Source organism: Palaemon carinicauda, chromosome 36 (genome assembly GCF_036898095.1).
Source record: "Palaemon carinicauda isolate YSFRI2023 chromosome 36, ASM3689809v2, whole genome shotgun sequence".
In the NCBI taxonomy this organism is placed as follows: domain Eukaryota; kingdom Metazoa; phylum Arthropoda; class Malacostraca; order Decapoda; family Palaemonidae; genus Palaemon; species Palaemon carinicauda.
Window position 1 is genome coordinate 18,552,520 of NC_090760.1, and position 11,551 is coordinate 18,564,070.

Consider the following 11,551-nt stretch of genomic DNA (forward strand, 5'->3'; position numbering starts at 1 on the left):
TGTCCTCTTCAAGACCAGGAGGGTGACCAGGGGCATTGTCGAGGACCAGGAGACATTTCATTGGCAGGTTTTTCTCCGCCAAATATTTTTTGATTGCCAGACCAAAGCACAGATTAACCCATTCCATGAAGAAATGCTGCGTAACTTGAGCCTTAGCATTAGCGAGCCACATCACATGCAGTTTTTCTTTCAAGATCCCTTGGCTCTTGAAAGCACGTGGGCTTTCCGAGTGGTACGCCAGCAGTGGCTTGACCTTTCAGTCACCGCTGGCATTGGCACACAAGGCTAGAGTTAACCGGTCCTTCCTGGGTTTATGGCCTGGTAGTCTCTTCTCTGCCGTGATGAAAGTCCTCCAGGGCATCTTCTTCCAGAACAGGTCAGTTTCATCGCAGTTTGAAGACTTGTCGGGGGATGAAGCCATGTTGGGCGATAACCGAGGCAAAGGTTGTGACGAAGTCCGCCACGGCTTTAGAGTCAGAACTAGCTGCTTCCCCATGCCTCACAACCGAGTGTACCCCAGTCTGATATTTTAAATTATCCAGCCAGCCACGACTGGCTTTGAAGGTTTCAGCTGGCGTCGAAGTCTCCCCTCTCTCGGCTGCTTGCTTCCTTTTCAAGTCATCATAGATTCTGGTGGCCTTTTCACATATAATAGTCTCGGTCACACTATTTCTCGCCAACTGTTTCCCCTTTATCCATAATATATTAAGCCTCTCCTTGCTGTGAATATCACTGCGCAGCTTGGAAAGGATGGTTACTCCTTTGGAAGGCTTGGTGCTCTTTATAGCGTCCTTCTGCTTGAGGATGGTAAATATTGTCGATGTTCTCCTTTCATATTGGCGCGCCAGCTTAGTCACTTAGGCCACTCTCATGTTTATTATTTCATGCTTCATCTCCATTGTCATCATACGCTCTTTCTTTTCACTACCCGTGTTTGCACTTGCTTGCTTTCGACCCATTGCTTATTTAATTAATTCTGCACTGATTAACACAAAAAACGTGTAAAAAAGCAAACTACGGATGATGCTCGGAGATAATTTTACGCGACAGAGATCCGATGGGATAGACCGAGCGATGCTGTCCTGGTGAGAAGCCTCTCGCAAACTCGGCCACCTGGCGGCCGCATAGGGAACTACCTCGAATCTCATAATTTTATCTCGTATCTCAGGACAAATATTTGCTCGGAACTTTCCTCGTATCTCAAATTTCTCATATGTTGGGACACTCATCTCAAGGTATTACTGTAAATATCTTGCGTTCTTACCTCGAAGCTCAACCCAGGTTTTAAGATCATTAAGCAACCACCCGTTGATAAGAGTACCAACTAGAACTACGTTGCCAAAACCATTAGAAGTTAAACTAGAAGCCTCAGCTATTGCAGTGGGATTACTTTCCCCTGCAGTAGCTGAAGTTACCTCATCAAAGTATCCTCCTTGGAATTGACCCAAGATAGAGATTTGTCCATCCGGTTATAGATAGTAAAAGGAACATTTCAGATGAACCGTTATGGGCTAGTTTCCTATCTCATATTTCCGAGCATGATGATGCTTATCATATTTATACCGATGGTTCCAAGAGTTTTGATGTTATGGGTTGCTCCATAGTCTCCTTTTTTCTTCTTCTATGTCTACATCCCCTCCCACCTCCATGTGGGGTCAATGCTTCTGGTCAGCTCTCTCCACCCACCTCTGTCCCACACCTCATCGCCGGTTAATCCACCCCGATCGAAGGTCATCCTTGATACAGTCCACCCACCTTCGCTCCATAGTGACAACTGAAAATGTAATTTAAAAAAAAAAGCTTCTGTCAAGTTCATCTATTTTTATGGGAAAAATGTTGGTGGTTTTGACAGCTCTGAAATTCATTTTTTATAGTAATTTTTCTACTGATTTTTATCGACTCAAGTTTTAGTAGCTTCAAGAAGTCTAGTCTCTTGCCATCAATTGGTGCAAGAGATTAAGGATTGGTTTTATATTTTAGTAAGATGAAGTTTCTGATTTGTAAAATAGTTTTAGGTTTTATTGTAGAGACCAGTAGCAGGCTCACTGGTCTAATTTAAATAGTAATTTTAAATCAAAGTCAATTAAGCCTTCCGTCCAACCATGGTCGCATTTCCAGATGGACAAAAGGTCTATTATTGTTTTAACTCTGTTACATATAGGGCGCACAAATTAAACTCGCAGATGTCTCATGGCAAGTGGTGGGTATAGGCAGGCCAATTGCTTCTTTGCTTGCCAAGTAGATGTAACCATTGAGTATATTTTGGTGCCCTATCCTGTTTTTAGGGCACACAAATTAAACTCGCAGATATATCAGGGCAAGTGGTGGGGATAGGCAGGCCAATTGCTTCTTTGCTTGCCAACTAGTTGTAATCATTGAGCATATTTCGCTGTCCAGTCCTTTTTCTAGATGTCAAGATAGAAATTAATATGTCCCTTGGGGAAATTTTAGGTGAGAGTGCTCCAGTGGAGTAAGTTGTACAGTTTTTAAAGGATATTGATATTTTTGGGGGGCTCGAGCAATGTCGTCCTGATGGAAAGTTCCTTCTGGCAACTTCTACAGTATAATATTTCTGCGATTGATATTACAAGAGAATTACCATTAGGAATCAACGGGGTTCCAACCCCCCGGAAACGACTATCCGAAGATATCGTGTATAATCTGCACCCCAGACCTTACCCAGTCTAATCCACTAAGGGGAAGGATAAGTAAGGAGCAGTTACACATCCTATCACCTTCTAGTGCCCCTATATGTTCCTGCTTCTCATTCCACGTCTCAGCTAATAGTCCCGATGCCGCAGCTGCTTCTGCTACTAGCCACAATGGCGCCGCTACTGCTGCTGCTACTAGTCACAACTCCGCTGCTAGTCCCGAGGCCGCTGCTGCTGCTACTAGTACTGATGCCGCCGCCGCTGCTGCTACAGCTACTAGTCCTGATGCCGCTGCTGCTGCTGCTTGCTAGTCCCGCTGCTGCTGCTGATGCTTCTGCTACTAGGCCCGATGCCACTGCTGCTGCTGCTACTAGTCCAAATGCCGCTGCTGCTGCTGCTACTAGTCCCAATGCCGCTGCTGCTGCTGCTACTAGTCCCAATGCCGCTGCTACTGCTACTAGTCCCAATGCCACTGCTGCTGCTACTGCTACTAGTCCCAATGCAGCAGCTGCTGCTACTGCTACTAGTCCCGATGCAGCAGCTGCTGCTGCTACTAGTCCTGATGCTGCAGCCGCTGCTGCTGCTACTAGTCCCAATGCAGCAGCAGCTGCTGTTACTACTACTAGTCCTGATGCAGCAGCAGCAGCTGCTGCTACTACTACTAGTCCTGATGCTGCAGCAGCAGCTGCTTCTGCTACTACTAGTCCTGATGCAGCTGCTGCTGCTACTACTACTAGTCCTGATGCAGCAGCAGCAGCTGCTACTGCTGCTGCTAGTCCCGATGTTGCTGCTGCTGCTACTAGTCCCGATGCCACTTCTACTGCTGTGACTAGTCTCGATGAACCTGGTGCTGTTGTTGCTACTAGTCCAGACGCAGCTGCTGCTACTGCTACTAGTCAACACCGGTGCTGCTGCTACTAGTCTGAATGCGGCTACTGCTACTAGTCCTGATCCTGCTGCTGCTACTAGTCCCGATGCCACCGCTGCTGCTGCTACTAGTCTGAATGCTGCCCCGGCTGCTGCTATTGCTACTATTCCCAATGCTGCTGCTGATACTACTAGTCACGATGCCGCCGTTGCTGCTACTGCACCCGATACCACTTCTACTGCTGCTACTAGTCACGATGCCGGTGCTGCTGCCAGTTCTGTTGCACCTGCTGCTGCTGCTGTTACTAGTCCCGATGCCGCTGCTGCAGCTACTAGTCCCGCCGCCGCTACTGCTACTACTAGTCCCGATGTCGCCGCCACTGCTGCTACTGCTACTAGTGTTGATGCCTCTGCTGCTGTTGCTACAAGTTCTGATGCTGCTGTTGATACTAGTACTGATGCTATTGCTGCTACTAGTCCCAATGCTGCCGCTGTAGTTGCTACTAGTCTATGCTTCTGCTGCTACTAGTCTCGATGCTGCCACTGCAGTTACTACTAGTCTCGATGCTGTCGCTACTGCTGCTACTAGCTCCACTGTTGCTGCTGCTACTAGTTCCAATGCTGCTGCTGCTACTAGTTCCAATGCTGCTAGTCTTGATGCTGCTGCTGCTGCTACTAGTCCTGATGCTGCAAGTCTTGATGCTGCTACTAGTTCCGATGATGCCCCTGCTTCTGCTAATAGTTCCGATGATGCCCCTGCTGCTGCTAATAGTTCCGATGATGCCCCTGCTGCTGCTACTAGTTCCGATGATGCCCCTGCTGCTGCTACTAGTTCCGATGCCGCTGCTAATTCCGATGCCGCTGCTGCTAGTTCCGAAGCCCCTGATGCTGCTGCTGCTGCTGTTCCTTGTTCCGATGCCGCTGCTGCTGTTCCTAGTTCTGATGCCGCTGCTGCTGCTGCTGCTAGTTTTGATATCGCTGCTGCTGCTGCTTCTAGTTCCGATGCCGCTGCTGCTGTTACTAGTTCCGATGCCACTGCTGCTGCTAGTTTTGATACCGCTGCTGCTGTTGCTGCTAGTTCCAATGCTGCTGCTGCTGTTGCTAGTAGTTCCGATGCTGCCGCTGCCGCTAGTCCTGATGCTGAAGCTGCTGCAAGTCTTGATGCTGCTACTAGTTCCTATGATGCCCCTGCTGCTGCTACTAGTTGCGATGCTGCTGCTGCTAGTTCTGAAGCCGCCGCTGCTGCTGCTGCTAGTTCCGATGCTGCTGCTGCTAGTTCCAATCCCGCTGCTAATTCCGATGCTGCTGCTGCTAGTTCTGTAGTTCCAATGATGCCCCTTCTGCTGCTACTAGTTGCGATGCTACTGCTGCTAGTTCCGATGCTGCTGCTGTTAGTTCTGAAGCCGCTGCCGCTGCTGCTGCTGCTAGTTCTGAAGCCGCCGCTGCTGCTGCTGCTAGTTCCGATGCTGCTGCTGCTAGTTCCTAGTTCCGATGCCGCTGCTGCTGCTAGTTTTGATACCGCTGCTGCTGTTGCTGCTGCTACTTCCGAAGCCGCCGCTGCTGCTGCTAGTTCCGATGCTGCTGCTAGTTTTGATATCACTGCTGCTGCTAGTTCCAATGCCGCTGCTGCTATTACTAGTTCCGATGCCACTGGTGCTTCTAGTTTTGATACCGCTGCTGCTGTTGCTGCTAGTTCCAATGTTGCTGCTGCTTCTACTAGTTCCAATGCCGCTGCTGCTGATGCTACTAGTTCCGATGCCGCTGCTGCTGATGCTACTAGTTCTGATGCCGCTGCTGCTGATGCTACTAGCTCTGATGCCGCTGCTGCTGATGCTACTAGTTCTGATGCCGGTGCTGCTGATACTACTAGATCCAGTGCCGCTGCTGCTATTTCCAGTTCTGGTGCCGCTGCTGATGATGCTACTAGTTCCAGTGCCGCTGCTGATGATGCTACTAGTTCCAGTGCCGCTGCTGATGATGCTACTAGTTCCAGTGCCACTGCTGCTACTTCTATTTCCGGTTCCGCTGCTGCTACTTCTAGTTCCGATGCCCCTGCTGCTGCTGCTAGTTCCAATACTGGTGCTGCTGCTGCTACTGCAGCAGCTGCTAGTTCCAATGCCGCTGCTGCTACTTCTAGTTCCGATGCTGCTGCTGCTAGTTCCAATACTGGTGCTGCTGCTGCAGTAGCAGCAGCTGCTAGTTCCAATGCCGCTGCTGCTACTAGTTCTGATGCCGCTGCTACTGCTACTAGTTCCGATGCGGGTGCTGCTGATGCTACTAGTTCCAGTGCTGATGCTGCTGATGCTACTAGTTCTAGTGCCGCTGCTGCTACTAGTTCCAATGCCGCTGCTACTGCTGCTAGTTCCGATGCTGCTGCTACTAGTTCCAATGCCGCTGGTACTGCTATTAGTTCCGATGCTGATGCTGCTGCTGTTGCGGCTGTTACCAGTTCCGATGCCACCGTAGCTGCAGCTGCAGCTGCAGCTGCTACTAGTTCTGTTGCGGCTGTTACTATTTCCGATGCCGCTGCTGATGCTGTTATTACTAGTTTTGATGCTAATGTAGCTGCTGCTACTGCTACTACTAGTTCCGATGCCACTGCTGCTACTACTAGGTGTGATGCCGACGCTCCTGCTACTACTAGGTCTGATGTCGCCACTACTACTACTACTAGTTCTGATGCCCCTGCTGCTGCTGCTGCTGCTAGTTCCGATGCCCCTGCTGCTGCAGCTGCTAGTTCTGATGCCGGTGCTCCTACTGCTGCTGCTAGTTCCAATCAGTGGCAGCCAGTTCTGATGCCGCTGCTACTAGTTCCGATGCCGCTGCTACTAGTTTTGATGCCACTGCTGCTACAAGTTTTGATGCCGCATCTGCTCCTGCTACTAGTTTTGATGCCGCCGCTGCTCCTGCTACTAGTCCTGATGCCGTTGCTGCTGTTACTAGTTCTGATGCTGCTGCTGCTGCTGCGGCTGTTACTAGTTCTGATGCTGCGGCTGTTACTAGTTCCGATGCCACCGCAGCTGCAGCTCTGCAGCTGCTACTGGTTCTGTTGCGGCTGTTACTAGTTCCGATGCCACCATAGCTGCAGTTGCAGCTGCTACTAGTTCCGATGCCGCTGCTGCTACTAGTACTAGGTCTGATGCTGACACTGCTGCTGCTACTAGTTCTGATGCCGCTGCTGATGCTGCTGCTACTAATAGTTCTGATGCCACTGCTGATGTTGCTACTACTAGTTCCGATGCTACTGCTGCTACTAGTTTTGCTGCTGATGTAGCTGCTGCTTTTGCTACTAGTTCCAATGCCGCTACTGCTACTACTAGGTGTAATGCCGACGCTGCTGCTACTAATAGGTGTAATGCCGACGCTGCTGCTACTACTAGTTCCGATGCCGCTGCTGGTTCCAATGCCACTGCTGCTACTAGTTTCGATGCCACTGCTGCTGCTACTACTGGTTCCGATGCCACAGCTGCTGCTGCTACTAGTTTCTATGCCGCTGCTGCTGCTGCTACTACTGGTTCCGATACCACTGCTGCTGCTGCTGCTGCTACTAGTTCCGATGCCGGTGCTACTTCTGCTGCTACTAGTTCCGATGCCGGTGCTGCTTTTGCTGCTGCTAGTTCCAATGCCGGTGCTGCTTCTGCTAGTTCCAATGCCGGTGCTGCTTCTGCTGCCGCTAGTTTTGATGCCGGTGCTGCTTCTGCTGCCGCTAGTTTTGATGCCGGTGCTGCTGCTGCTGCTAGTTCTGATGCCGGTGCTGCTGCTGCTGCTAGTTCTGATGCCGGTTCTGCTGCTGCTGCTAGTTCAGATGCCGGTTCTGCTGCTGCTGCTGCTGCTAGTTCAGATGCCGGTGCTGCTGCTAGTTCTGATGCCGGTGCTGCTGCTGCTGCTAGTTCTGATGCCGGTTCTGCTGCTGCTGCTGCTAGTTCTGATGCCGGTTCTGCTGCTGCTGCTGCTAGTTCTGATGCCGGTTCTGCTGCTGCTGCTGCTAGTTCTGATGCCGGTTCTGCTGCTGCTGCTGCTAGTTCTGATGCCGGTTCTGCCACTGGTGCTTCTAGTTTTGATACCGCTGCTGCTGTTGCTGCTAGTTCCAATGTTGCTGCTGCTTCTACTAGTTCCAATGCCGCTGCTGCTGATGCTACTAGTTCTGATGCCGCTGCTGCTGATGCTACTAGTTCTGATGCCGGTGCTGCTGATACTACTAGATCCAGTGCCGCTGCTGCTATTTCCAGTTCTGGTGCCGCTGCTGATGATGCTACTAGTTCCAGTGCCGCTGCTGATGATGCTACTAGTTCCAGTGCCACTGCTGCTACTTCTATTTCCGGTTCCGCTGCTGCTACTTCTAGTTCCGATGCCCCTGCTGCTGCTGCTAGTTCCAATACTGGTGCTGCTGCTGCTACTGCAGCAGCTGCTAGTTCCAATGCCGCTGCTGCTACTTCTAGTTCCGATGCCCCTGCTGCTGCTGCTAGTTCCAATACTGGTGCTGCTGCTGCTACTGCAGCAGCTGCTAGTTCCAATGCCGCCGCTGCTACTAGTTCTGATGCCACTGCTACTGCTACTAGTTCCGATGCGGGTGCTGCTGATGCTACTAGTTCCAGTGCCGATGCTGATGATGCTACTAGTTCCAGTGCCGATGCTGCTGATGCTACTAGTTCTAGTGCCGCTGCTGCTACTAGTTCCAATGCCGCTGCTACTGCTGCTAGTTCCGATGCTGCTGCTACTAGTTCCAATGCCGCTGGTACTGCTACTAGTTCCGATGCTGCTGCTACTAGTCCTGATGCCGTTGCTGCTGTTACTAGTTCCGATGGCGCTGCTGCTGCGGCTGTTACTAGTTCTGATGCTGCTGCTGTTGCGGCTGTTACTAGTTCCGATGCCACCGTAGCTGCAGCTGCAGCTGCTACTAGTTCTGTTGCGGCTGTTACTATTTCCGATGCCGCTGCTGATGCTGTTATTACTAGTTTTGATGCTAATGTAGCTGCTGCTACTGCTACTACTAGTTCCGATGCCACTGCTGCTACTACTAGGTGTGATGCCGACGCTCCTGCTACTACTAGGTCTGATGTCGCCACTACTACTACTACTAGTTCTGATGCCCCTGCTGCTGCTGCTGCTGCTAGTTCCGATGCCCCTGCTGCTGCAGCTGCTAGTTCTGATGCCGGTGCTCCTACTGCTGCTGCTAGTTCCAATCAGTGGCAGCCAGTTCTGATGCCGCTGCTACTAGTTCCGATGCCGCTGCTACTAGTTTTGATGCCACTGCTGCTACAAGTTTTGATGCCGCATCTGCTCCTGCTACTAGTTTTGATGCCGCCGCTGCTCCTGCTACTAGTCCTGATGCCGTTGCTGCTGCTGCTGCGGCTGTTACTAGTTCTGATGCTGCTGCTGTTGCGGCTGTTACTAGTTCCGATGCCACCGCAGCTGCAGCTGCAGCTGCAGCTGCTACTAGTTCTGTTGCGGCTGTTACTAGTTCCGATGCCACCATAGCTGCAGTTGCAGCAGCTACTAGTTCCGATGCCGCTGCTGCTGCTGCTACTAGTTCTGATGGTGCCTCTGCTGCTTCTGCTACTAGTTCCTGTGCCGCTGCTGCTACTAGTACTAGGTCTGATGCTGACACTGCTGCTGCTACTAGTTCTGATGCCGCTGCTGATGCTGCTGCTACTAATAGTTCCGATGCCACTGCTGATGTTGCTACTACTAGTTCCGATACTACTGCTGCTACTAGTTTTGCTGCTGATGTAGCTGCTGCTTTTGCTACTAGTTCCAATGCCGCTACTGCTACTACTAGGTGTAATGCCGACACTGCTGCTACTACTAGGTGTAATGCCGACGTTGCTGCTACTACTAGGTGTAATGCCGACGCTGCTGCTACTACTAGTTCCGATGCCGCTGCTGATGCTGGTTCCAATGCCACTGCTGCTGCTGATGCTACTAGTTTCGATGCCACTGCTGCTGCTACTACTGGTTCCGATGCCACAGCTGCTGCTGCTACTAGTTCCTATGCCGCTGCTGCTGCTGCTACTACTGGTTCCGATACCACTGCTGCTGCTGCTGCTGCTACTAGTTCCGATGCCGGTGCTACTTCTGCTGCTACTAGTTCCGATGCCGGTGCTGCTTTTGCTGCTGCTAGTTCCAATGCCGGTGCTGCTTCTGCTGCTGCTAGTTCCAATGCCGGTGCTGCTTCTGCTGCCGCTAGTTTTGATGCCGGTGCTGCTGCTGCTGCTAGTTCTGATGCCGGTGCTGCTGCTGCTGCTAGTTCTGATGCCAGTTCTGCTGCTGCTGCTAGTTCAGATGCCGGTTCTGCTGCTGCTAGTTCAGATGCCGGTGCTGCTGCTAGTTCTGATGCCGGTGCTGCTGCTGCTGCTAGTTCTGATGCCGGTTCTGCTGCTGCTGCTGCTAGTTCTGATGCCGGTTCTGCTGCTGCTGCTGCTAGTTCTGATGCCGGTTCTGCTGCTGCTGCTGCTAATTCTGATGCCGGTGCTGCTGCTGCTGCTAGTTCTGATGCCGGTTCTGCCACTGGTGCTTCTAGTTTTGATACCGCTGCTGCTGTTGCTGCTAGTTCCAATGCCGCTGCTGCTGATGCTACTAGTTCCGATGCCGCTGCTGCTGATGCTACTAGTTCTGATGCCGCTGCTGCTGATGCTACTAGTTCTGATGCCGGTGCTGCTGATACTACTAGATCCAGTGCCGCTGCTGCTATTTCCAGTTCTGGTGCCGCTGCTGATGATGCTACTAGTTCCAGTGCCGCTGCTGATGATGCTACTAGTTCCAGTGCCACTGCTGCTACTTCTATTTCCGGTTCCGCTGCTGCTACTTCTAGTTCCGATGCCCCTGCTGCTGCTGCTAGTTCCAATACTGGTGCTGCTGCTGCTACTGCAGCAGCTGCTAGTTCCAATGCCGCTGCTGCTACTTCTAGTTCCGATGCCCCTGCTGCTGCTGCTAGTTCCAATACTGGTGCTGCTGCTGCTACTGCAGCAGCTGCTAGTTCCAATGCCGCCGCTGCTGCTACTAGTTCTGATGCCGCTGCTACTGCTACTAGTTCCGATGCCGGTGCTGCTGATGCTACTAGTTCCAGTGCCGATGCTGCTGATGCTACTAGTTCTAGTGCCGCTGCTGCTACTAGTTCCAATGCCGCTGCTACTGCTGCTAGTTCCGATGCTGCGGCTACTAGTTCCAATGCCGCTGGTACTGCTACTAGTTCCGATGCTGCTGCTACTAGTCCTGATGCCGTTGCTGCTGTTACTAGTTCCGATGGCGCTGCTGCTGCGGCTGTTACTAGTTCTGATGCTGCTGCTGTTGCGGCTGTTACTAGTTCCGATGCCACCGTAGCTGCAGCTGCTACTAGTTCTGTTGCGGCTGTTACTATTTCCGATGCCGCTGCTGATGCTGTTATTACTAGTTTTGATGCTAATGTAGCTGCTGTTACTGCTACTACTAGTTCCGATGCCACTGCTGCTACTACTAGGTGTGATGCCGACGCTCCTGCTACTACTAGGTCTGATGTCGCCACTACTACTACTACTAGTTCTGATGCCCCTGCTGCTGCTGCTGCTGCTAGTTCCGATGCCCATGCTGCTGCAGCTGCTAGTTCTGATGCCGGTGCTCCTACTGCTGCTGCTAGTTCCAATCAGTGGCAGCCAGTTCTGATGCCGCTGCTACTAGTTCCGATGCCGCTGCTACTAGTTTTGATGCCACTGCTGCTACAAGTTTTGATGCCGCATCTGCTCCTGCTACTAGTTTTGATGCCGCCGCTGCTCCTGCTACTAGTCCTGATGCCGTTGCTGCTGTTACTAGTTCTGATGCTGCTGCTGCTGCTGCGGCTGTTACTAGTTCTGATGCTGCTGCTGTTGCGGCTGTTACTAGTTCCGATGCCGCTGCAGCTGCAGCTGCTACTAGTTCTGTTGCGGCTGTTACTAGTTCCGATGCCACCATAGCTGCAGTTGCAGCTGCTACTAGTTCCGATGCCGCTGCTGCTGCTGCTACTAGTTCTGATGGTGCCTCTGCTGCTGCTGCTACTAGTTCCTGTGCCGCTGCTGCTACTA

General features: G+C 51.7%; 2 protein-coding genes across 2 annotated transcripts; one reads left to right on the forward strand and one right to left on the reverse strand.

Annotated features, from left to right (window-relative positions):
- Window positions 1-2,822: 2,822 nt before the first annotated feature.
- On the forward strand, window positions 2,823-10,233 carry LOC137628506 (pneumococcal serine-rich repeat protein-like). The gene is made up of 7 exons (XM_068359658.1): window positions 2,823-3,556; window positions 3,597-3,970; window positions 4,068-6,297; window positions 6,539-7,452; window positions 8,017-8,673; window positions 8,706-9,904; window positions 10,216-10,233. The coding sequence occupies exons 1-7, from the start codon at window positions 2,823-2,825 to the stop codon at window positions 10,231-10,233; spliced, it is 6,126 nt and encodes a 2,041-aa protein (XP_068215759.1).
- A 177-nt stretch (window positions 10,234-10,410) lies between these two features.
- On the reverse strand, window positions 10,411-11,510 carry LOC137628507 (uncharacterized; the record flags this gene model as incomplete). The annotated part of the gene is made up of 2 exons (XM_068359659.1): window positions 10,411-10,455; window positions 11,169-11,510. Coding segments are annotated over 2 exons (387 nt in total), but the record flags the coding sequence as incomplete, so codon positions are not given.
- Between the last annotated feature and the right edge of the window lie 41 nt (window positions 11,511-11,551).